At 50.1% G+C, this 27,164-nt stretch overlaps 2 protein-coding genes across 3 annotated transcripts in view; one reads left to right on the top strand and one right to left on the bottom strand.

Moving 5' to 3' along the window:
* Window positions 1–27,164, top strand: part of TDRD12 (tudor domain containing 12) — a 3,486,095-nt gene that overhangs the window by 3,183,634 nt on the left and 275,297 nt on the right. The window lies entirely within an intron of this gene.
* The window catches only part of SLC7A9 (solute carrier family 7 member 9), a 715,482-nt gene that overhangs the window by 24,868 nt on the left and 663,450 nt on the right, over window positions 1–27,164 (bottom strand). The window contains exon 12 of the mRNA XM_085639452.1: window positions 5,489–5,663. Coding sequence (XP_085495578.1) covers window positions 5,489–5,663 — 175 coding nt within the window. The remainder of the gene's footprint in view (window positions 1–5,488; window positions 5,664–27,164) is intronic.

A 27,164-nucleotide genomic window follows, 5' to 3' on the forward strand; every position in this document is an offset into this window, starting at 1 on the left:
CAGCAATTGTTGAACTACTTAAGTTGTCAGAAGTGGTGTTGCTATCAATCTGATAGAGACATCTAGCCACAGATTCCTTAACTTAGAATATCTCCCCAGGCATCAGATTGGATCCGGAAAATCTTTTTTCCCTCGCAATACCTCTGCACGCCGGGAGGCGGCGTTGCCTGGCTCCATCCTGACGTCGTCCACAGAAGTGACGTCAATGGAGCCATATAATCCCCTCCCGGCGTGCTGACATCAGTTTTCTTCTTTTCCGCGTCCTAACGCGGATCCGGTAAAGTGATACCTCTGGCCTGTTTTTGTTATCTTCAGGCCTTCTCTATGCATTTTTGCATCAAGGAACAGTGTGTTTGATGCCTGCGGGCTTCAAGCCTTGCCGGTCCTGTCGCGACAGATGTCAGCAATGGACCCTCACGAAATCTGTATGTGGTGCCTGGGCAAGAACCATGACTCCGTGTCTCTAAACAGCGTGGGTCAGGCTATGGCCAGGTCGGTTGTCATGCGTGGCCATGCGTGGTTGCGCGATGGCGTTTTTCCAGCGCATGTTCAGGAGCGTCTTAGAGATCTACCATTTGATGGGGTCACTCTTTTTGACGCCCATGCTGATTCGGGGGTCAGGCGCCTGCTGTCTGTTTGATTGTCTTCCCAGGTTTTAATCCTCATTGAGGATTTTTGGTTCTGTGACGGTGTTGTCACTTTCTTTTCTGTTACCAATTACGGGTTACAGACGTTCTGGGTTGTGTGGCTGTTCAGCCGTGTTATTGCCTTATTCTGTAACAGCTGGTTAAGCTGTGTTTACCTTTCTTTTGAGCCTCTGCCTATGAGCTTATCTCAACAGGGACCCTTCTATTGTAGGGTCATGCCTTACCCTATGTGGGTTATTTGTTGGCTGTTATATTGCCACTCTTCCTTACCCAGGACGTTTTGCCGCATGTTGACTCTTCCTACCGTTGTAGGAGGTCTCCTCTGGTGAGGTCCATGGGGTTGGTTTCTCTCCGGGGGTTACAATTGGTTGTCTACGGTTGATCCGTAGTACATCCCCGCCTCAGTAGGGGCGTCCTTCCCTGCTGTTTCGTTGGGGTTTTGTCACACCTGTTTTTTCATGGCGTGTTCTTGCAGCCTTGCTGTGCCCGTCTTGCCTGTCTACAGGTGGACATGCGCCGCTAGGGGGCAGGTCCCTCTGTTCCGTTCCGGAACAGTCTCTTCTATATTCTGTGAATACTTGCCGTATTGGTGCACACAGGTTGTGCTCGACGTCTTTTCTTGTGGCTCATGCACTGTCGGGTTCTTGCCTAGGACAAGGGGAGTTCCCGCCGGCTCTGTCTCGGCTGTGTTGCCTCCTACCCCACTTCCCTAGCAAGGTCTCTGGTCCCTTGCTTCTTGAAGGACAGGGAGTCCATTTTGTCTGCTCCTGCCCTGTGCACATTTCTTAGTTCTTCAAGGAGTGGCTCTTGTATATGACTTTCTGCCACTGGATCTGTGCTCCACCCCGGCTGTTTCTCGGGGTATGGGTTCTTACTCACATGTGTAGCACTGGTGACAGGCTCGCCACCAGCTGTATTTTCTGGGTGTGAGTTCTTACTACTCTTCTGGCACAGTTGCTTCTTTAGGTAGCATTACTGTTCATGTATTCTTCTCGACATTCTCCTTGTTGCTAGATGGTGTCGGTCTATGCCGGTGTATGCTTTTTGGCGACAGGCTTCTGTCTGTGCCTTCTCTCACTCCTTTACTGGCAGTATCGTGGTCTATGTTTCCTTCTGCCTCACGGGAGACCAGATTTCTTCCCCCTCTGGGTACTGTTGCTTTTTCGGCGTTCTGTGACTGTTATACCGCACACCAGTACACTGGTACCGTTTGAGCGACTCCCCTGTTTAGGGTTTCGTCACTTCATGTATGTGTGGCAACATTCCTGTCTCAGTGTATATGTCGTTGGTTCTACACGCCACGGGGGTGCTTGCATACTATGTTCTTTTTTGCCCTAGTATCAGGCCTTCTTGCTCACTCTCTCCCTCGGGATAGAGTCCTCTATTTGTTCCTGGCTTTGTAGGTTATCCCCTCACAGTGGTACCTTTGGTACATTTGGCTGCATGCCTACCTACTGAGCTTTTGCTCGATGGTGACTCTTCTGTCTCTGTTGGCACTAGACTCTGGTTTCCACCCTGCCACTGTTGTCACATGTCCTAGGGGGTACACAATTGATGTGTGTTTTTTCTACACACACAGGCCTCCTGTTGCGGCTCCTGTTCTTAACCGGACAGTCTTCGGACTGTCCCCTGTTTTCATTTTGGCATCCACTATGGTGTATGTTCAGGCGGTATGCTCTACCTTTGTCATGTTGTTTTGCCCCTTTGGGGCTTCGTTCCTCAAGGATCATAGGGACCGGTGCTGGAATCCTTCTTTGACGGAGTCACTGCATTGTTTCTAACGTTGGCACTGGCCTTTCTAGTTCTGTATTTCCTTTTGTCTGTGTCTGGACAAGAGAGGTCTCACACCGTCCCTCGACGGATTTTGGTGTCTTTGCCGTCCCTTGTTCATGTTCCTTCCAGAGTTTTCCTTGGTCTCATGTCAGTTGCCCTGACATTGCGGTTCCCGCCATGTTTCGTCAGCCTCTTGACGTATATGTTCTCCTGGAACTTGGTGGTTGTTTCGCAGACCCTCCTCCTATGGGGTATGGCTTTGGTATCTATGCTAAGTTAAGGAATCTGCAGCTAGATGTCTCTATCAGATGGAAGAGTTACTTACCTTCGGTAACGATATATCTGGTAGAGACACAGTAGCCGCAGAGTCCTTAACGCCCGCCCATCCTCCCCGCTCTGCGAAGGCCTTTTCATATGGTGTTTTTCCACCTAGCCCTACATTCTGGTGGCCTTAGTCTCTTGGAGGTGTCCTCTCGCACCTCACTCTGGGCTAGGGTGTGTTGTTCTGCGTGGGGCCCTTCGGCCTCCCCTCTGTCCTAGTGTTTGGTTGGTGGCGTGTTCTCGCACCTTCCTTTGGCGCAGGGGGTGTGGTTCGGCTTTCGAGCCCTTTGGCTCTCCACTCCTTCCACGTTTTAAGGTGGTTCAGGTCTATACTTTTTACTACCTTCTCATGTTATTCCACCTGTGTTCCTCACGCGTGGAGTTACTCTGTTTTTAATTCCCTCCCACCTCCCACGACTGTGCCTTTTTGTTTCTCTGGCAGTCGGTTGGGTTGGGTTCTCTTTGGTGCTACAGTCCTTCAATCTCTGGAGTGTGTGTGTAGTGAACTTTCTAGTGGTCGTTCACTTCTAGTCACTTGTCTTGCAACATGTTGCTTTAATATTGTGGTTCTGTTAATTTCCCTCTTGTGGTGACAAGCTGTGCCTGACTTGTCATATCTTTTGTGCCGCAGTCGTTACCCCCTCAAGGTGGGGCACGGCTTGACAATTTGTAGTTCCCTCGCTCACAGCAAGTACTCTGTGAGCTCCCTTCAGTCCCTCTGGGTACTAGGTGCTTTTTCAACGATTCTGGGTGCTTTCGCAAAGATTTTGTTATTTTTTAACACACACTGTTCCTATGCTATCGCAGTTTTTTGCATGGCTCTGCGTTGTGGCGCGGAAAAGATTCCTGTAGAAAACTGACGTCAGCACGCTGAGAGGGGCTTAAATGGCTCTATTGACGTCACTTCCGTGGCCGATGTCAGGACGGAGCCGGGCGACGCTGCCTCCCGGCGTGTAGAGGTATTGCTGGGGAAAAAAAGATTTTCCGGATCCAGTCTGACGCCTGGGGAGATATTCTAAGTTAAGGAATCTGCGGCTAGACTTTATCTCTACCAAATATATCGTTACAGAAGGGAAGTAACTCTTCCAACAGTTTCTTTCAACGGGGAGGAGATACTGCAGGTGCTTTTGCAACGGTCAGGGAGGGTTTCAAATCTTGTATGAATCTACGTAGTTACAATAAAATACATTGCTCCTATTTTCTTTCTAATTTAAAGCATTTTGATTTTAGCTATTTCTTTCAGAATAATCTTTTAGCGTACTTGTGCTTGCAACCCAATGCTCGCATGTTTTATTATGTAATGATTTTAAGTAATCAACCATCAATAAAGTAAATTACAAATGAAAAAGCGGCAGTTTTTAAACATGAACTTAGAAATATTCATGCCTGCTCAACCATGCCTTGAATACACTGCTATTTGCGAATTAAGAAGCAAGTCATTTATTATACGTGTCCTATACGTGGCCTAGATTATTTCATTGAACAACGTTAGAGTCTATTTAAAAAAAGATACAAGGGAGGTGTTTGTATAGCACGCAGCCTGAACTCACGTGAGTGCTCTCAAATGCAATAATGAGCATAAAGGAAGCACAGTGAAATAAAATATTTGCCTAGGATCACACAATTTGGTTAAGCAGGAAATCCGGCATAACTCCCAGGTTTTCTGATTTCACATTGTGTCAGTCAGCCACAATAGGAGTATATTTTTTCAGTTTCATGTTTTACATCAAAGGTTATGTTTTTTCTTTACATCTCGGCACATGTGGTTAGAGTGTGGGTGGCAGGCAAAGTCCACGTAAAAGCTCGGCCAAGTTTTGGGTTCGAGGGTCCAAGAGGACTTCGAACTGAGCCGGAGCAGGAGGGTATCAGGCTACAGTCTGGCTCGAGTTTTCAGTGGCTTGCCCTCCTCTAGAAATTGGCAAGAATATTGGTACATTGGATACCGGCCAAGGACATCTTTAAGGATTTTGGGGGCCCGTTATTTAGGACAGCTTTGAATTTGTGATCCAATTTCAGCTCTTTCATGCCCTCTTTGGCCAGGTCATTGACAGTGCACAGGCACACTCATCCAAATTCTTAAATGTGTTTACGTCTAATATTTAGGGATAGTGACATATGTTTTCACTTCTGTAACACACCAGCACCCCACTAATATTACTGCAAATAATCTCTGTGAAAGCTGCCCATTCCTCATATCTGAGGTCCTGTTTTGCTCTAAAATTTTGAAAAAAATATGGATGCTGCATGCAACATAAACACAGCATTTCTCTGTAAAATGTCTGTAAAAGGCTCTCACACATTACCCACGTTAAAAAATAAAGTAAAGTGAAACGGTTTTAAAAACAATCTGTTTAAGAATTATTCAAGACCATCAGGGCAAGTCTCTGCAAAACAGAGTTGGCTCTAACAGTCGACCCCCCTGAAAGGCTGGGGCCCTGGGTCAGAGCCCACTTTGTCCATGCCTTAAAACGTCTCTGAACCGGCTTGTAAAGGAAAGTAGGATGCTCATTTTCTTTTTAAAGTCGGCATGGGTCGCAAAAGTTGCACCATGCAATTCGCACAGGCTTTTCTGTCCTAGTGTGTCTCTAGTACATTGCAACATTTTGTGTGTCTCAAAGCCTGTGATTTTCCAAATAACAACGCATTGTGAACTTAAAACAGTTTCATACATCTGGCCCGCAGTTATTTTACATATCCCAAATGAAGCATTTAGTCGCATGCATTTATATGAAATAAAACATGCTTACTTGTAATTTTCTGAGCCCATTTCATCTTGTAGTGTACAAAAGGAAAATAAAATATCAGACCACTGAAAATAAATATAACACAGTAGAGGTATTCCCACGCAGGTGAACCAATAATTGGTGCTACAACCAGATAAATGGATATCAGGACCACAATGAAAGGAATGACAATCGGAATCTGAAAAACAAAAAAGTTAACATTTAGAATTAGACGTCAAGGAGTGAATGTTATTTTAGCTCTTCTGCTTGTAGAATGTTGTGCATATTACAGTTATGTCAAATAATTATTCACTAGAACGTGTTACCATATAAAATAGTAATTATGTATTAATAATCTTTCTTGCATGTGAATATACTTGCTTCTGCAGATATGCGCCCTATTAATTTGTTTATCAGACCTCCAGTGTAGGATAGCTCTTAGTGAGTTTCTGTATAGGAACCAGGTACCAAGTTTGTGTACCTCCATGGTGTGCCACAGCTTGTGTGTCCAGAAGGAGGAAGGGGCATCAGTACCTCCTCGAACGTCTGCATAAAGCATAAGCAGAATCTAGAAATAATAGCATAGCAGCAGGTCCCTCATTGGCTGTGTGCCTGCAAGGGAGTGGTAATGATGTTCTAGTAGAGTACCCTGAACATGAGGTACTAACTAGGAAGGCAGACCTGTGTAACTGGCCTAGACCCTGGCCCCTTGAGTCCTTAGACCTGCCCACTTGGAGCTGCATGGGCAATGACAAGGGGTCACGGGAGGCAGGGGACTCCCAAGGAAGCCTCCCGACTCACCCAAGGCCGGTTCAATAATGGAAAAATCTTTTTGTGTGTTTTTTTAAAGCTTCATCTGCACTGTCTGCCCCACTCTCTGCTCACCCGCTTCACTTGCACAGTAACCTGCAGTGACGTAGGTTTCTTAAGACTCGGGTTAGATGCATATGACGTGAGCAGGAGTGGAAGCTGATGTTATTCCACTTTCCCATCCACCAGTATACATCAGGGATACCTTGAGACACTCCCACTGCCACACTAGACAGCGAACTAATTGCAAGATAAAGACAACAAACAATCTGAAATGAAGAAGTATATAATAATGTGTATAACATTCGAACATATATCTTAAGTGGTGATTATATGTATTGTCATCCTGCTGCTGGGCCTTAGCTAACTTGTGGTGCTGAAAGTGCTCGAAACAAAATACATGCGTATTCAGGGTTTAATGGTAAGATCTGAGACCAGCTAAAGTGCTAAACCCTAATATTCATCACTCGTGATGCGCTGCAGCGAACGGGAGAAACAGGAAAACTAAGCGAGGGAGAAGGGGACAGATTTCTGGTGCCGTTTGAGGCTACATGAACCATTGAAACTAAGAGAAGTGGAAAAATTGGTTAGACAACGGTTATATTACCCGCGTCCAAGGTCATCTGTTGCCAGACACGTGGAGTGCAAACATGCATTAAACTTCCAAGGGTTATCTCTCACTTCATATAGGTGTCCAATGAAGACTTTGTAGAATTGTTTTTCCATCTGTATCTACATTTCTCCCATCTACTCAGTATCATGCTCCCTTTTCTTTTACGCTACACTTGCAAATGCTTTATCCTTCCTGCTGCCTTTTAAGTGTCCAACAATTATACCTTCAATTATACTAGTCCTTTGCTTTCCGAAAAGTATTTGTCATTGCCTGTTAGCTTATTTAAAGTATTTCGGTCTTCCAGATCCCACATGTCTAACCTCTGCCCCTTGGCTCCTTCCCTTTTTTTCATGAAGCACTGACCACAATTTGAAATAGTCTCATACCTGTCTTGCAAGGAACATCATGTCATGGACCCTGTGTCCCACATGTGGTGATGTTAAAAGATAGTCTTTGAGAAGGAGTTTTGAACATTCGAGTGGTACGAATACTACTGTCCTTCTGATGGCTTCCCCCATCAATCTGTTTAATTCAGCACCTTAGTGAATGTCTTCAGTTTGGTGGTATGTTGCATGACTCTTCCCTACGTGGCTGATCTGTCTGTCTCTGTCTACAGTTATAGAAAAGGGAACCCTGTAAATATGAGGTGGCAGGGAAAAAACAAATAACGAAGGAAAAAAATGGTCTTACCATACTACACGTTCATACACACGTCTAACCTTTTTCTACTCAGGAAGCCCTTTACAGTTTACCTGCCACTGCTGCCTTGTTCGCCTGTCGCGGAGGGGAGCCTCAACTACCGCACCCATCCTCCCGTGCGGCCGTTGCCGCCAGCAACACCATCCCGTGCCAGGAGGTGCTTTAAAAGTGCCCGAGGGCTCCCGCAGCACGAGCCGCGTCAAAGCCTAGGGGTGGCCCGTCAGCGACAGGAATAGATAGGGCAGGGCGACCCCCCTTGGCTCTTGTTCTTGACCGGATATGCGGAGCTGAAGCAATCTGTGACTATCCCGCCCAGCAGTAAGTTTTGCTTGGCTGTTCTATTTCACCTGAATTTGTTGAAGATTTATTTGGGACTATTCGTCATTGACTTTGATATATTGACATTGACACTGGGGAAACATTAGGGGGTTTGTGTTGATCTTTTGCAGCCTAATTGTTGTGATTACATCCATCTTGGCTCTGTCTTTATCCCTGGCCATGGGTAAGAGGAAACATCCAAGCAGGGCTGCTAAAACACAAAGTTCTGCACACTTTCCCTCTTCCATTCCAAATTATATCACAGGTGCAATTGGGGCTTTGTAGAAACAAATTGAGTGTGAAGGTATCCTTATCATTTGTACTAACAATATACCGGGCGTAGCCCCTACTGACATCGCTACAAATATCAGTGATCGCCTCGCTACTAGTCCCAGTCGGACTGCGCTGTTAATCCACAGGTGGCTGGGCAGAGGGTAGATAGAAAGCACCCTGAAAAATCGTTTAGTACTGTTCTTCCAGATATTCAAATAGCTAACCAACCCCCTAGCAGACGATTTACAACCCTGTCTACTGCCCCGTCAGTATCACTACCTGCACCTAGCGAAGATGGAAGAGTAGGTGGGAGTGATCAATGCTCAAATTCCTCACCTTAGAATATCCCCAGGCGTCAGACTGGATCCGGAAGATTTTTGTAGCAATACCCCTTGCGCGTCGCTAGGCGTCGTCTGCGGCTCCGCGTCCGTCGTCGGCGTCGTGCGCCGGGATGACGTCGTCAGAGTACTTAGACGCCGCCCTCGCGCGCTGACGTCCGTTCTTCTTTTTTCCGCGCCAGTTAAGCGCCGATCCGGGAGAGCTTACCCCTAGTCATTTTTTGACTGACTCTTTTTGAACCATTTTTTGGTCATCGACTCGACTTTGGTGCCGGTAGCATGCCTGGGTTTAAGGCCTGTGACGCCTGTCATCGCTTGATGTCGGTGACGGATCACCATCGCCGGTGCCTCTACTGTTTAGGAGCCGACCACGACGCGGAGTCGTGCCTGGACTGCCAGGCCCTGACATCGAAGGCTAGGCGGGAGCGGTCCCGTAAGCTGCTCGAGCTTCGGCACTCGGCTCCGCGCCGATCTCGGTCTCGGAGGAGGTCCAAGGACCGGTCGCGGAGTGAGCGTCATCGCTCGTCGGGGTCGTCTGGTAAGTCCAAACCCTCCAAACATTCTAAGAAGTCCAAGAGCCGACATCGCTCTCAAGACTCCCCTCGCCGGTCGCGCGATCCGGCTGAGGGTCCAAGTGGTTCCAGGAGTCGCGCCCGTCCCCATACCCGCCGGTCCCTGGGACCGACACGACTCCGGCGGAGATCAGTGCTTTCCTTATGGCCATGAGGAGCCTGGCTCCGCCGTCAACGCCTGCCGGCGCGCCTTTGGGCCCCGCAGGCTCGACTGGGCGACCTCGCGTGCCGGCGGGTCCGGCCCCGGCACTGTCGACGGCTCGAGCCTCGACGCCGAGGGATCCGGGCCTGGATCCATGTCAGCGCCGGTCGACCTTACGACGCCTCCTCCACCGGCGCCGACTCCGGTTCCACTACCGACGCGGTCACCGGTCGGCGTCGTACCCCGGTTCAGCCCCGGTCCGGACCCGGCGCCGGTGCGGCGCCGACAGGCGCCGTCACCGACGCGGATGGGTGACAGATTCATCTACCGTCCGGCTCCGATCATTCCTCCCGTTTATCGGGAATCGGAAGACGAGGGCGACTGGGAGGAGTCTGAGGACCCTCTGGCCGCACAGGCCCAACTCTCATAGGACTGGGCAGAGGAATTGGGGGACGCCAGCGGTCTGGATACCTCCCCAGACGCTGGCTTCATCTCTCCTCCGACTGTGGCCTCGGAGGAGGGAGCAGCTTTTTCTGTGGTGCTGCGCAAGGCGGCCGAAGCCCTCGGGCTGGAGTTGCCTGCTGTGGCAGTGAGGACGAACGTCCTCACCGAGGTCCTCCAACCGTCAGAAAGCTCCACTGAGCCTCTGCTGCAGTTTAATGAGGCCCTCATAGACGTTCTGCAGGGCACGTGGTCCAAGCCCTCCACAGTACCTCCTGTGGACCGGAATGTTGCCCGGCGCCACCGCCCTGCCCCGGGCGACCCCAGTTTCTTCTCCCAAAACCCCACCCCTGAGAGCCTGGTTATCCAGGCCTCAACTTCCCAATCCTCCTTCCCGTCCGCTCCTCCGGACCGGGAATCCAAGAGGATCGAGCAGTTTGGCAAGAAACTGTTCTCGTCCCTGATTTTGGGACTGCGGTCTTTAAATACCGCTTGCCTTTTGGACCGTTATTCCCATTCCCTGTGGGATACGGTGGAGGACGTGCTGCCCCTGTGTCCGGAGGAGGCCCGGACACGACTCACTCAAGCACTTGCTGACGGGCGAGATGCAGCATGACATGCCATCAGGTGTGGACTTGACACCACGGACTCGCTAGGTCGGGCGATGAGCACCACGGTGGCACTTACGCGTCACGCCTGGCTGAGATCCACGTCCTTCTCGGGGGATGTCCAGAGCTCCCTCATGGACATGCCCTTTGATGGCACTCGCCTTTTTGGTGAGAAGGCGGACAGTGCGCTGGCCCGGTTCAAGGACTCCCGGGCTACGGCCAAGTCCTTGGGCCTCTCGGCACTGCGGCCGCAAACTTCCGCTTTTCGTCCCTTTCGTGGCCAAGGAAGGGGCGCCTCCTCGTCCGCCCAGCCACCGGCCGCCGAACCAACCTGCACGCGGTCGCGGGCGTGGTTTCCGCCGAGGCGGAACTGGAGGACAACGTGCCGGTCAGTCCACATCCACCCCGGCAGCATCCGCCTCAAAGCCCTCCTAGTCCGAGCTTTCAGGCCCATTCCACGCCAGTGGGCGGCAGAGTTCGCCATCACCTGCATCACTTCGGACAGGTGGGTGCTGCAAATCGTCCGAAAGGGCTACTCCCTCCCTTTCGAGACGACCCCCAAAGCCATGCCACCGCAAGACCACCGTATATCGGGGGATCATCTGCATCTGCTACGGGAGGAAGTGTCGGCCCTCTTGGCCAAAAGGGCTGTCGAGCGCGTTCCTGGTCCAGAAGTAGGTCGTGGTTGCTATTCCCACTACTTTCTGGTTCCCAAGAAGGGCAAGGGGGGCCTGCGCCCAATCTTGGACCTCAGGAGCGTGAATACCTTCCTCCGGAAAGACCGGTTCAAGATGCTAACTTTAGCTCAGGTTCTAGCTGCCCTAGACCCAGGAGACTGGATGGTAGCGTTGGACTTGCAGGACGCCTATTTCCACATCCCCGTCCTGCCGGCCCACCGGCGTTATCTGCGGTTCACGGTGGGACAGGAGCACTTTCAGTTCACCGTGCTCCCCTTCGGTCTTACCAGTGCCCCTCAGGTGTTCACGAAAGTGATGGCGGTGTTCGCAACTCATCTGCGCAGATCAGGGGTTCCAATCTTCCCCAATCTCGACGACTGGCTGTTGAAGGCGGGCTCACCCCAGCAGGTCATCTCACACCTCCAGACTACGGCAGACCTCCTGCACTCGCTGGGGTTCTCCGTCAATGTGCCCAAGTCACACCTGAGTCCCTCCCAGAAGCTCCTTTTCATTGGGGCGGTTTTCGATCTGGCACAGTTCCGGGTCTATCCGCCGGAACAGCGGGTCCAGGACATTCAGACTCTGATTCCCATCTTTCGGCCTCTGTCCCGGGTTTCGGTCAGGTTGGTGCTGCGGCTCCTGGGGCTGATGGCCTCCTGCATCCTGTTGGTACCTCACGCCAGGTGGCGGAAACGGGCTCTGCAGTGGGACCTGAAGTTTCAGTGGGCCCAGCATCGAGGCAACCTGTCCGACCATGTATTGATCTCGGAGGGCACTGCGAAACAGCTGCAGTGGTGGCTCACGAATCGCGATTGGGTCAGCGGCAGATCCCTCTCCCTACCCCAACCGGAGCATGTGGTAGTGACGGATGCGTCCCTCCTGGGATGGGGGGGGCCATATGGGAGAGGCAGAGATCAGAGGACTCTGGTCTCCGGCGGAGACTCGGCTCCATATGAACCTCTTGGAGCTGAGGGCGATCCGACTTGCACTAAAAGCCTTCCTTCCCTCTGTCCGGGGAAGTGTCGTGCAGGTGTTCACGGACAACATCACCGCCATGTGGTATTGCAACAAGCAGGGCGGGGTGGGGTCGTGGACCCTTTGTCAGGAGGCTCTGCGCCTCTGAACATGGCTGGAACATCAGGGCATCACCCTGCTGGTTCAACATCTGGCGGGCTCTCTGAACGCCAGAGCAGACTAACTCAGCCGCCGGTGCATGATGGATCACGAATGGCATCTGAACTCTGACGTGGCGCAAGTTCTCTTTCTGCAGTGGGGAGAGCCTTGGTTAGATCTATTCGCCACCGAAGAGAACGCGCAATGTCAGCAGTTCTGCGCGTTGGAATTTCCAAGGCGGCACTCGCTCGGAGACGCTTTTCGTCGCGAGTAGGGTTGCGGTCTGTTGTACGCCTTTCCGCCTATACCACTTCTGCCCAGAGTGCTGAAGAAGATCAGGCGCGACCGGGCCGAAGTCATCTTGGTGGCTCCGGATTGGGCACGAAGGTACTGGTATCCCGAGCTACTCAGTATGTCCATCGATCCCCCGATACGACTGCCTCTTCAGGAGGACCTTCTGTCGCAGCAGCAGGGGACGGTCCTCCACCCGAACCTGTCCAGCCTCCACCTCCATGCATGGAGATTGAGCGGCGGCAGTTGATGCCATTTGACTTGCCTCGTGAAGTCTGTGATGTCATTCTAGCAGCCAGGCGTCCCTCCACTAAGACGGTATACGCCTGCCGGTGGAAAAAATTTGTGGCATGGTGCACAGCAAAGGCTGTGGATCCCCTTTCCTCCCCTCTTTCTGAGGTTCCTCTCTTTCTTCTTTCCTTGGCCCAGCAGGGCTCTGCTCTGGGCACCTTGAAAGGGTATCTTTCTGCCATCTCTGCATTCTTGCGGCTTCCTGATCAGCCTTCTCTTTTCAAGTCCCCTATTGTTTCACGCTTTTTCAAAGGCATTACTCACTTATACCCTCCTGTGCCTTTCGTAATGCCTCAGTGGGACTTGAACCTCGTTCTCACTTATTTGTTATGCGCTCCCTTTGAGCCTCTGCACAACTGTCCCATTCGTCTTCTGACTCACAAGACTGCTTTCCTGGTGGCTATCTCCTCCGCTAGGCGGGTGAGTGAGCTCCAGGCTCTGTCCATCGAACCTCCCTTCCTTTCGGTTCATCCGGATAAGGTTGTCCTCCGGACACGTCCTTCCTTCCTTCCTAAAGTCGTGACTTCCTTTCACATCGGGCAATCGGTCACGCTGCCCACCTTCTTTCCGCATCCTTCAAAAGATGAAGAGAGGCTCCACCGTCTGGACCCGAAACGTGCGCTGTCTTTTTATTTGGACCGCACAAAACAGTTCCGGGTGGACGACCAACTTTTTGTTGGATACGTGGGAGCTAAGAAGGGTAAAGCTGTGACAAGCGGACCATCTCGCGGTGGGTTGTCTTGTGTATTAAGCTCTGCTATTCTTTAGCGAAGAAGGTCCCTCCTGTTGGCCTCAGAGCCCATTCCACCCGGGCCACTGCGGCAACGACTGCCTTGGGGCGGTGAGTCCCTTTGCAGGACATCTGTCAGGCGGCGACGTGGGCTTCTCTACACACGTTCGCTAGACATTATTGCCTGGACAGCCAAGTCCGGAGAGATGGCCACTTTGGCCGTTCTGTTCTCCAGGACTTTCTGGTGTGATCTTAGTTCGCAGACCCACCACCGGGGTTGGTATTGCTGGGGTATCTATTCTAAGGTGAGGAATCTAACTAACATGTTTCTTTCAGATGAACAAGTTACTTACCTTCGGTAACGATGTATCTGTTAGAAACATTAGTTAGTTAGATTCCTCACCGACCCACCCATCCTCCCCGTTCTGCGAACCGACATCTAGGGTTAAGGCTATCCTTTTCGGGGCCCTAGATTTTATGGCACCAGTGTCGGTCTCTTGCATGGCTCAGCGTCCCTGGCGCAGAAAGCTATGTACAAGAACTGACGTCAGCGCGCGAGGGCGGCGTCTAAGTTCTCCGATTACGTCATCCCGGCGCACGACACTGATGACGGACGCGGAGCCGCAGACGACGCCAGCGACGCGCAAGGGGTATTGCTACAAAAATCTTCCGGATCCAGTCTGACGCGGTGAGGAATCTAACTAACTAATGTTTCTTACAGATACATCGTTACCGAAGGTAAGTAACTTGTTCTTCACTTCTCCCAACTTGGTGAATCTTATTCTCGAGAGAGCCAGTCTCCCCCCTCTCGCACTTAAGCAGATTATGGTTTTACCACTTGGCTTTTTCTATCAACCCCCAGCCCATCAGGAACAGCTGTCACTCCCAGTAGGCCCACACATCCAGGGGTTTCGGCTAGAGCTCCAACACCCAATTGAAACCCAAAACAGAATTGATTGCCTCTCCACATTAAATGGTGTAGATTGACTAAAGAAACCAGTGGAAATGTACAGGGAGAATCAATTTGGCCCCGAGATTGCCATACTGCACGAGAAGGAGTCACAAGCAGAGACAAACGAGGGGACGGTGTATTTAGAAATCTCGGAGTGTGGTCCTGAGGATTATCCACCACCTTTGCTGTTAGTAGATACCGAGGTTAGTACTCCTGTGTCAGCCCTTAATGTACTTTATTGGAATGTCGCCTGTTTACGCCACATGTACACCATGAGCGAGTGGGTAGACTTCACGTCCAAATTTAATATTCTTTGTGAACAGGAGACGTGGACAGTTGGGCCTATACATCTCAATGGTTTTAAAAGATTTCACAGTCCAGCGATAGTCAAGCATGGGCGTCTGAAAGGGGGTTTGTGTATTTATGTCTCAAACATGTTGGCTCCCTTAAGTGTCACTGCGATTGTAACGAGTTTTTTTAATCATATTGTGTCTTTGGTAATTTCCGCACATGTTTTTTTTATTTTTTATTTATTTATAAATGTCATAATATAACCATCATGAAAATACAAAGCATCATGTTCGCATTAACACAGAATACATAGCAGCAAGTTGACAGAGTATCATACAATTACAGAATGATGTTGAAACACAAAGTTCATTGAAAGCATACAAGCTGTACATTATCTTCATACAGAATGTCATCAGTCAGTAGTTTTAGTTAACATATATGCAGTAAATGGGCCCCAGATGTCACGTGGTATTTAAGCACTAGGCAGCTCTTCCGCATAACAGGTAAGTTGATCGCAACAATAGGCTATATCCCGTAGCCAGTGTACTGGTTTGGGTGCAGTGAAGTGAGATCCTGCGTTTTGCCAGCTGTAACGCTATTGCCTCCAACTTTCAATTGGTATTCTTAAGATGAAGTACATGTCCTAACAAGCAGACTTTCATAGTACATTCTACTTATTCGCCAACCATTTCTGATAAAGCCACCGTGACTTGCCCCCAGAAATCAGCCACTTTTTGACAGCTCCATGCCAAATGTTGAAAATCTGCATTATCAGTACCACATCTTTTACAGCAGTTAGAGTCACGCAAGCCATACTTATAGAGTTGTGCTGGTGTGTAGTACATTTGGTTTATATACTTATAATGTATAAGTCTAAGATTCCAGTTTGCTGCAAATTGGCCTGTTAGTTTACAACATACTTCCCACTCCTCTTCCGTCAGCGGCTGTGGCAGAATAGCATTCCATTTTTCCATGGGGTTCACCCCAAGAGCCGCTTCATCACTTTAGGAGGCGGTATACAAACAAAAAACTAATTTGTTCCGCGTTTGTGTGGTATATATAGGTTGTAGAGCCCCCAGAGCTGGTGGTTCATCAGTAAAGCATAGGTAGAGCTTCCATATTGCAGCTCTCAGTCTACTATATATAAATGTCAACATAACAGAACCCTCCCTATCCCCCACAAAGTCCTGGAGATCAATAAACTTTCCATTGGGATATATATCACCCATTGTGTGCGCCCCAGCACTATGCATATCCTTTAGGGATCCAGTTTCACCCGTTACTGATATTGCCATGTGATGAACTAGCGGCATTGCCGGTGCATACAGCGGGAGTCTCCGAGTGCGCCTCCCCAATTCATACCAGGTGCGAGAAGTACATTGTACCATGTCCACTTCGTCCCTTTCAAAGACAGTAGTCTTATTAACTATCATCGCTTTAAGTGGGATAGGGTATACCGCCCCCACTTCTACTGCAACATGTGGCGTAAATGGTGGAGCATTTTGCCAATAAAATGCATATTGTGCTTGTGCCCATAAATAGTATAGTTGCATATCGGGCACTGTGAACCCTCCCATCTCGTACGGAAGCGTCAATGTCTCCACTTAACTCTCAGTTTTTTGCCACCCCACGTCAGTGTGATCAATAATGCGCGTAATGTAGTGAAAAATTGTTGCTTCAATTGAATGGGTATAGTCAAACACAAGTATAAAAACTTTCGGTAGAACCAACATTTTAATCAAGGCCACTCAATCTGCAAACGTTAGTGGTAAACAAATCCATCGGGATACTTGCTCCTCAACCCGAGATATTGCGGTACCATAATTTGTGCGAATGATGACCTGTGGGTCTTTGTGTATCCAGACACCCAAGTATTTTACCGGGTCTGAGCTCCATTCTAATGGGTACCCGATTTCAACTTGCGTAGTGCTTTCTGTCTAATGAGTTGCTCCAGGTACACTGCCGGCTCCCGCACATACAAGACCATGTCATCCGCATACATGGATCCCACCAGGGGATGCTGGAGGAAACGTAGTGCTGCCTTTGCATTCCTCTGTCTCAGTATACAGGCCAGCGGCTCTAACACTACCGCAAAAAGCAAAGGCAAAAAGGGGTAGCCCTGCCTTGTGCCGCGGCAAATTGGGATTGTGTCAGAGGTCTGCCCACTAATACGCACTTGAGCCACCAGGTCAGTATACAATAATTTCCGCACGTTACTCTAGTTATTGTCAATTTTTACAACAACGCCTGTGCATCGGACATTATTACAGTTCTCCACCTACTTGATCAAGATCTAGAGAAGGCTTTTTCTTCTAACTGTTGTGATCCCATTATCCTGTGGGGTGGGGATTTTAACACACGCACATGTCCTGTGACAACTAATAAGGCTTGTGGTATGACATCGCCTGACCTTTGTGAGACACCCATTTTATCCATTCAAAGTACGAGGATACTCTAAACTAGGTAATCTTTAGGCATAATTTGGGGTTTTGTAACGATTTAATTTGCACACCGGTTACAGTGAGGTGTACTTACAATGGAAGGGGGGACAATAGTGTGATAGATTTCCTACTGTTCCCCCAGCGTTACTCCACTCTGATTTGGGAATTTACTGTGCATGACATAGCGCTCAGTGATCATTTTCCCCAAAGTGTCTCATTGAATTTTGATCTTGTCGGACACGTACTGCATTAGAGGAAATTGTGATCTCTCGTCGTAATGGGTATGCGTTGAGGTGGTTGCTAGTGAATCCATCTAACTTCCTCGAAAAATTGATTCGAAAAGAGAGGGAGGCCTTTAAAGTCCGCTTAGATGAAACCACAGAGTCGCATAATTTTATTTTAGCATTTAATCAAATAAAAAAGGGTGTGGGGAAGGGACTTTTTGCTAAACAGAAAAAACCAAAGGTGGGCGTGTGTGGCTGGTTTGACTCAGCATGTACAAAAGCTCATAGAACCTTGAAATTAGCTCTAGCGGAACGACCTAGATCCGTAAGGAAAGTCCTGGAGTGTAGATTAACTTACAAAGCAGCCATTAAACAACGGAGAAGAAACTTGAAGGAGGAGACATGGAACAAATTATTGGAGGCTAGTCTAGCCAATGACAATACCACTTTTTGGTGTGTTATTAATTCACCTTCCCACTGCCTCCCAGACCCTCCACGTGCAGAGATGGCGATCACTGAGGAAGTCTGGATAGCTCACTTTACTAATCTGTACTCCCCTAGTGAAGATTCTGATACCTCCACCACCAGTGCCTTGGCCCATAACTGGCTCATTTGTTCTGTTAACGCACCTAAGCCCACTGGTCCTTCAAAGGCTGCCAGATATCCAGAGTTTTCCTTGGACGAAATTGTTTTGGCACTAAAAGAAAGTATGGGGGGGGGGAAGCCCCAGGGCCCAACAGGATCCCTATTGATCTGTTTAAATCTAAGATCGAGCTCTGGCGCCCTATCCTCACTTTGCTTTTTAAAGCTTGCCAAGACCATGGCTTTTTAACTACCTGGGCCGAGTTGCCAATTGTCCCGAATTTTAAGATGGGTGACCGCAATAACCCAGCACATTACAGGTCCATTTCTCTTTTGGATTGTCTGGTTAAGGTTGCTGGGCGCGACGCCTACAGGATTGGGCAGAAACAAATAATATCCTCTCTGACTTACAGTATGGGTTTAGGGCAGGGCTGGGAACTGTAGAGCAGGCAATTAATTTAGATTTACTAATCGGTAAATATGTACACATGAAAGGCGGCAATTTGTTTTTAGTTTTTGTTGATTTATCTTCCGCGTTTGATTTGGTATTGCACGATAAGTTATGGGCAATTATGGCCAACATGGGTGTGGATGACACAATTGTGAACGTCCTTAGAGATCTGTACGCCCACGTCAGAGGCAGAGTACGTTATGGCCTCAATGGAACTTGTACCAAGCCTTTTAAAATAGGAAGTGGGGTGCGTCAGGGGTGTGTAATGGCCCCCTTCTTATTTAACCTCTACATTAACAGTGTAGGGGAAACTTTGGCAAGTAAATGTGCAGATTTACCCTAGGTAGGACACCGGCCTATACCAGCATTATTTTATGCCGCCGATGCGGTGTTAATGGCCCATACCCCCATCGCCCTGCAGCGCCTGGTGGATGAATTCGCTCTGTATATGCGAAACCTTGGGCTAAAAATCAACATAAGCAAAACCTTCGCCATGAAGATTGGGAAGAAGTCCATTCGTGCCGTGACATTATCATTGAGGGTTCCACCATACAGTTTACAGAGTCTTTTTCATACTTGGGCATTGTTTTTAATCAATCAGGGTATTGGCAAGGAACAATTAAATCAAGGCAACTCCATTTCATGAAAACTACAATGGCACTTTTATGCTTTGCCAGAAAGCTTGGCTTTAATCATCCAAAGGAGATGATGACAATTTACAATGCTAAGTGCAGATCCTCTGCTATGTACGGGGCTGAGCTATGGGGGTATGGAAAGATTGATGTCTTACAGCTTGAAGAAAATGTTTATCTCCGGTCTCTCCTTGCTCTCCCGAAAAGCAGCCCAACGTATGTGTCATTCCGAACTATGTGGCCCCTACATAGCAGACCTGATTAGAATTCAGCCAGTCCTGTTATGGCATAAAATATGGTCATCTTTACATACTACTTTTAATCGAGCCCTAAACACCGATTGCCAAAAATCCCCAAATGTTTTTAATATCGCGTGGATCAAATATGTGCACAACTTTTTAATAAATCTTGGTCATCCTGAATATTTTACTTGCCCCGACAGCCTGGCCAATATACAGAGGAAATCCTTGAAATTGAAATGTATTTCATTACTGGAAAAAATCAGATTAGCATCGGAAATCTGTAAATCAACTGTCCTGAGGAATCAAATGATCCAGACTAGTTTTCAAATGCAACCTTATCTAGCCAACATCTATAATCCTCATCATAGGTTTGTGTTTACCGTTTCCGGCTGGATATTTTCCATCATTTAATCAGCTTTCCTACTGTTAACAACTGGTCACTTGACCTGGGGAATTCCACATGTGATGACATTTCACCTCAGAACACCATGCATACCGTGCTTTTCTGTAAACACTTCTCAAGGTTGAGACAGAAATTCATTAAACCCTAGCTATTAGAGTTGGGTTTTAGACTTTGACGTCCGGCGTATATTTATCTGCAAATGTTACTAAATATTTTTACCTGTATAGTAATGTCAAGTTTTTTGTTGGCTGTCATCACCTATAGGAAGCAGCTGTAAATAGTAAACATATGATTATGCGGTGATGTCAGTCTGTTAAAAAAAAAATTGAGCTTCTTGCTTTTTATATGGAAGAATGTTGCACTTGTTTTAAATTGTATCTTGGTCTTTTTAAAGTTTCTATTTTCATGGATAAATATGTAGCTTTTATGATTCACTTTGTGATTTCGAATAAAGCTTACTTTGATTTGATTTACTCAGACAAGTCAATTCTCCTCATTGAATAACATTTTATTTTTCAAATATTTTGTAAAAACCATCTACATTCCATATTTAATAATAATCTGCAGGCCTCAGTACAAAACGTATCTTAAAAACAACTGCAACATCCTCACTCTCATCCACCCAAGACATTAACTATCATTCTTATTCATTCCATTACTGCTTTTTCATAAAAAAAAGTACACTTATTATATGCATTTTTTAACTGTACTCCAATGGCAGGTCAATAAATTGTTACAAACGTGATCCCTATGTGTTGTCTTAAAAAAAAAGCAATGCAATTATTATATACAATTATTTAAATACTTTAATTCTGTGGCTCTTAACATTATTCTGTCTCTGTCAATTGTACCATGTTCATATCGCCCCATGGGTCAGTCCTATTGCCAGACTACTGTGCCCAGTCATTTTAATACTTTTTTCTGCAGTCTCTGTGGGAGATTACATTGTTATGGAGACAAGTTCCCCTTTCTGGGTCCAGCATGTCACCCCAGTGCACACGTTTAGTGTCCCCACCCACAACTATATGGATTTCTTGAGGAGGTTAGGCTAGCTACCCTTCTTGAGCCTGTTGTAATGAGGTCTTATATCCCTTGGCTCAGTACCCTGCCAGATGTGCCTCTCTGGTGTGTCTCCTGTAAGAGTTTTATGTTGGGGCAATAGCTGTGAAGGAGGCTCAACACCATGCAGTTTCTGATCTTGTCCTTAGTGCATTTATATTCCAGGCTATAATCATAAGCAAAGCTCTTTTGTTATCTCCCATAAGGATCCCGTTCTAGCCACCATCTCTTGGCCATGTGTTCTGCTCTGTCTCACTTTACACTAACTCTTAGCCATTCCTGAATTTGTGTTCTTCCTCTGTACACTTAAACGTTTATTACACTTCCGTTACCCTCCCCTCACACACACCTGGGCGATAGGCTCATGACTGCCCTCATCTCTAACTCACAGCATGTCTGTTGCCCCAAACTATTAATATGGACACTGCTTTTGCAAAGATTGTTTTCCTTGGGAGGTGGGGTACTCAGCAGAGCATCAACCCACCTGGACTTTCGCTGGCTGGAGTAGAGGACTAGTTTTGTCTGTCTTTAGTAAGAGCCTCATATACAGCAGATTAGTTGAAGCAGTTCAGTCTCTTCTTATCAGTCATCTTATGAGCAGCTGGAGACGAGAGTACCTCTTTTCAAGCCTAGGTGTATTGCTATTTTTCACCTCACTCTAGTCCTTCCTATCCACCCTTCATGTAATGCGAGGCTATCATATACCCAATACCATTGCTTTAATCCTTTATTTCAATTGGTGGTGGGATTATCCAAGTCTATGTCACTATTTCTCTGTGGTAACCATCTTCTTTCTGGCCTTGCTGGGCCTTCTCTCCTTTAAGAGATTTAGGTTGTATACAGTTCTTTCTTTTTCTAATTGGCTACTGTTGCATCCTCTTATCCTGATTGTGGTCACTGAGTGCGCTTCCCAATAAGATGCCACATTTGCCGCCCATCTCAGACTCGGAGAAGCTTTGTGATAGGACTTACCATCTGTGGTTATCCTGAACCAGGCCGAGAACACGTCAAGTAATTCATATCTCTTTGAGCTCTCTTTTCACCTTTATTGAAGATTCTTTTTGGTTTTGTACTGCCTGTGTAAAGTCCGGAAAGAGGACTGTTGCATAGTCATATTGTTGTGAACCTTCATAGCTTGCTGCCTGCAGGATGACATCTTGGTCTCTAAAGTTAAGGATGTAGACATTATTACCTTGTTGACCCCCTGACTTTGGTGGGGATACCAGAGCTCAGTGGACCTCTCGACTAAACATGGATTTAATTTCACCCGCAGACCTCATGTGGGGGAGGCGGGGGTCTCTGTCTTTTATTTCGTTAAGGTGTGTTGTTGTCCTTCTCTGGTCTTGAGAGGGGTACCAAATAATTTCCCTCAATTTAGGGCACTTTCCTTCAAGTTGGGGATGAGCGCCACAGAGGCCATGCAGGTCCTGATCCCCTTTCTGTTCTTTTTGCTCATTCAGTCTTTGCTAGGGAGGGGCAGCACAGTTTTTCCTCTTGAATTGCTTGCTCCTTCTGGATGTACTTAAAATCTACGAGATTGAATCTGTAGGTCTGGGCTTAACTGCCATCTTGCCTACTATACCGACCAGGACCCCATTTACATCATTTATAAGTGAAGAAACTCATGGCAGCTCGAAGAGTAATGCATGACTTAACTCGCCACTAGAGCTAAAAAACCTGTTATTGTACTAATGTTAATTCAAAGGTCTACAGCATTAGGGTGGACCACACAGACTCCACCAGCTGTGTAAGATAAATAATCTCTGAGTTTGTAGCACCAACAAATAGTATTGCCCAGTTCAAGAAGCATCCGAGAAACAAGTGGCTGGACCATAGGGAACATATGGGTATTCCGTTTTTTGGCTGCTGATGGCAATGAAGAGGAGGAAGAATACATATAGACAGCCATGAATACAGTGTATAAAGCTGTTTGATTAACTTCACTCTGACCACATAGTCTTATAACTTTATGCTGCTAATTAAATATGTGTGAAGTATCTGAAAGAAACACGTTAGTTAGATTCCTCACCTTAGAATATCCCCAGGCGTCAGACTGGATCCGGAAGATTTTTCGTCAGCAATACCCCTTGCGCGTCGCTAGGCGTCGTCTGCGGCTCCGCGTCCGTCGTCGGCGTCGTGCGCCGGGATGACGTCGTCGGAGTACTTAGACGCCGCCCTCGCGCGCTGACGTCAGTTCTTCTTTTTTCCGCGCCAGTAAGCGCAGATCCGGGAGAGCTACCCCTTTTAGTCTTTTTTGACTAAATCTTTTTTGATCATTTTTGATCCTTGTCTGTCGACATCTGGTGCCGGTAGGATGCCTGGGTTCAAGGCTTGCGAGGATTGTCATCGACTGATGTCGGTGACCGATCACCACCGCCGGTGCCTCTACTGCTTAGGCCCCGACCACGACGCGGAGTCGTGCAACGACTGTCAGGCCCTGACTTCGAAGGCTAGGCGGGAGCGGTCCCGCAAGCTTCTCGAGCTTCGCCACTCGGCTCCGCGTCGTGCGCGATCCCGGTCCAGGAGGAGGTCCAAGGATCGCTCGCGGAGCCCTAGCCGACGCCACCATCGATCGTCGGGCACCAAGTCGTCGGGTAAGTCCAAACACTCTAAGAAGTCCAAGCGGCGACATCGCTCTTCGGACTCCCCTCGCCGGTCGCGCGACTCGGCCGAGGGTCCAAGTGGTTCCACCCCCGCGGCTCCGGCGGAGCCGCAGGTGCCGCGTCCGCCCCCATACCTTCCGGTCCCTGGGGCTGACGCGGCGCCTGCGGAGATCAGTGCCTTCCTCTCGGCCATGAGGAGCCTGGCCCCGCCGTCGACGCCCGCTGGCGCGCCTTCGGGCCCCGCGGACTCGACTGGGCGACCTCGCGTGCCGGCGGCTCCGGCCCCGGCGCCGTCGACGACTCCGGTCTCGACGCCGCAGGTCCCCGCGGGGCCCTTGCCTGGGCCCCAGTCGACGCCGGTTGACCTAGTCACTCCTCCACCGGCGCCGACGCCTGAACCACCGACACCGGCGCCGCCGACGCCTGTGACGCCGACGCCCCAGTTTAGCCCTCATCCGGACCCGACGCCGGCACGGCGTCCGCCGACGCCGCATCCGACGCCGCTTGAGTCCTACCATCTCTACAGTCCGGTTCCGATCATTCCTCCTGTTTATCAGGAATCGGAAGAAGGGGGCGACTGGGAGGGGTTCGAGGACCCTCTGGCTGTTCAGTCACAGCTTTCTCAGGACTGGGCAGATGAACTGGGGGAGGCCAGTGGGCTGGACACCTCGCCAGACACTGGATTCACTTCTCCTCCGACCGTGGCTTCGGAGGAGGGTGCAGCATTTTCTGTGGTGCTGCGCAAGGCGGCCGAGGCCCTTGGGCTCGAGTTGCCTGCCGTGGCTGTGAGGACTAACATCCTCACTGAGGTGCTTCAAACCTCAGCAAGCTCCACTGAGCCTCTGCTGCCGTTCAACGAGGCCCTCACTGACGTTCTGCAGGGCACCTGGTCCAAGCCCTCCACAGTTCCTCCTGTGGATAGGAACGTTGCCAGGCGCCACCGCCCTGCTCCGGGCGACCCCAGTTTCCTGTCCCAACACCCCACCCCCGAGAGTCTGGTTATCCAGGCCTCTACTTCCCAATCCTCCTTCCCGACCGCTCCGCCGGATCGGGATTCCAAGAGACTCGAGCAGTTCGGCAAGAAACTGTTTTCGTCCCTTAGTTTGGGCCTGCGGTCCTTAAATACCGCCTGTCTCTTGGACCGTTATTCCCATTCCCTGTGGGATACGGTGGAGGACGTGCTGCCCCTGTGTCCGGAGGAGGTCCGGACGCGTCTTACCCAGGCTTTGGCCGATGGGAGGGATGCAGCACGGCACGCCATACGATGTGGGCTTGACACCACGGACTCGCTGGGTCGGGCGATTTCGACCACGGTGGCGCTCCGCCGCCACGCCTGGATGCGGTCCACGTCATTTTCCGGGGATGTCCAGACCACCCTCATGGACATGCCCTTTGATGGCACTCGCCTGTTTGGTGAGAAGGCGGACAGTGCGCTGAACCGCTTTAAGGACTCCCGGGCTACGGCCAAGTCCTTGGGCCTCTCGGCTCCGCGGGCGCACACCTCCGCTTTTCGCCCCTTTCGTGGCCAAGGAAGGGGCGCCTCCTCACGTCCGCAAAGCCACCAGCCGCAGAACCAACCTGCGCGCGGTCGCGGACGTGGCTTCCGCCGTGGCGGAAATGGAGGCCGACGTGGTCAGCCCACTTCCACCCCTGCAGCATCCGCCTCAAAGCCCTCCTAGTCCGAGCTTTCAGGCCCATACCACGCCAGTGGGCGGCAGAGTTCGCCATCACCTGCTTCACTGGCGGTCCATAACATCGGACAGGTGGGTGCTGCAAATCGTCCGAAGGGGCTACTCCCTCCCCTTCGAGACGACCCCTCCAGCCATGCCACCGCAGCACCACCGTATCTCGGGGGATCATTTGCATCTTCTCCGCGAGGAAGTTTCGGCTCTCTTGGCCAAGGGGGCCGTCGAGCGCGTTCCGAGTCCAGAAGTAGGTCGTGGTTGTTATTCCCACTACTTTCTGGTTCCCAAGAAGGGCAAAGGGGGCCTACGCCCTATCTTGGACCTCCGGAACGTCAATGCCTTCCTCCGAAAGGAACGGTTCAAGATGCTCACGTTGGCTCAGGTTTTAGCTGCCCTAGACCCTGGAGACTGGATGGTAGCGTTGGACTTGCAGGACGCATATTTCCATATCCCCGTCCTGCCGGCCCACCGGCGTTACCTGCGGTTCACGGTGGGCCAAGAGCACTTTCAGTTTACCGTGCTCCCCTTCGGCCTCACCAGTGCCCCTCGGGTGTTCACGAAAGTGATGGCGGTGGTCGCAGCTCATCTGCGCAGATCAGGGGTTCCAGTCTTCCCCTATCTCGACGACTGGTTGTTGAAGGCGGGCTCGCCCCGGGCAGTCGTCTCCCACCTCCAGACTACGGCGGATCTCCTGCATTTGCTGGGGTTTTCCATCAACGTGCCGAAGTCACACTTGAGTCCCTCTCAGAAGCTCCTCTTCATCGGAGCGGTTCTCGATTCGGCGCAGTTCCGGGTCCATCCACCGGAACAGCGGGTCCGGGATATACAGGCCCTGATTCCCATCTTTCGGCCTCTATCCCGGGTTTCGGTCAGGCTAGTGTTGCGGCTTCTGGGGCTGATGGCTTCCTGCATCCTACTAGTGCATCACGCCAGGCGGCGCATGCGGGCTCTGCAGTGGGACCTGAAGTTTCAGTGGGCCCAGCATCACGGCAACCTGTCCGACCATGTCTTGATCTCGGAGGGCACTGCACAGCAGTTGCAGTGGTGGCTCACGGACCGCGAGTGGGTCAAGGGCAAGAGCCTCTCCCTTCCCCAACCAGAGCATGTCGTAGTGACGGATGCGTCCCTCCTGGGATGGGGTGGCCATATGGGAGAGGCGGAGATCAGAGGCCTCTGGTCTCCGGCGGAGTCTCGTCTCCACATCAACCTGTTGGAGTTGAGAGCGATCCGGCTTGCACTGAAAGCCTTCCTTCCCTCTGTCAGGGGAAGTGTCGTGCAGGTGTTCACGGACAACACCACCGCCATGTGGTACTGCAACAAACAGGGCGGGGTGGGGTCGTGGACCCTTTGTCAGGAGGCTTTGCGCCTCTGGACATGGCTGGAACACCAGGGCGTCACCCTGGTGGTTCAACATCTGGCGGGCTCTCTGAACGCCAGAGCAGACGAACTCAGCCGCCGGTGCATGATGGATCACGAATGGCGTCTGAACTCCGAAGTGGCGCAAGGCCTCTTTCAGCAGTGGGGAGAGCCTTGGTTAGATCTATTCGCCACCGAAGAGAACGCGCAATGTCAGCAGTTCTGCGCGTTGGAATTTCCAAGGCCGCACTCGCTCGGCGACGCTTTTCGTCACGAGTGGAGTTGCGGTCTGTTGTACGCCTTTCCGCCTATACCACTTCTGCCCAGAGTGCTGAAGAAGATCAGGCGCGACCGGGCCCAAGTCATCTTGGTGGCTCCGGATTGGGCACGAAGATACTGGTATCCCGAGCTACTCAGTCTGTTGACCGATCCCCCGATACGTCTGCCCCTTCGGGAGGATCTTCTGTCGCAGCAGCAGGGGACGGTCCTCCACCCGAACCTGTCCAGCCTCCACCTCCATGCATGGAGATTGAGCGGCGGCAGTTGATGCCATTTGACTTGCCTCCTGAAGTCTGTGATATCATTCTGGCAGCCAGGCGTCCCTCCACAAAGTCGGTATACGCCTGCCGGTGGAACAAATTTGTGGCATGGTGCACAGCAAAGGCTGTGGATCCCCTTTCCGCCCCTCTTTCTGAGGTTCTCCTCTTCCTTCTTTCTCTGGCCCGGCAGGGCTCTGCCCTGGGCACTCTGAAAGGTTATCTTGCTGCCATCTCCGCCTTCTTGCGGCTTCCTGATCAGCCTTCTCTTTTCAAGTCCCCTGTGGTTACACGCTTTTTCAAAGGCATTACACACACGTTCCCTCC

This window comes from Triturus cristatus, chromosome 12 (genome assembly GCF_964204655.1).
Source record: "Triturus cristatus chromosome 12, aTriCri1.1, whole genome shotgun sequence".
In the NCBI taxonomy this organism is placed as follows: domain Eukaryota; kingdom Metazoa; phylum Chordata; class Amphibia; order Caudata; family Salamandridae; genus Triturus; species Triturus cristatus.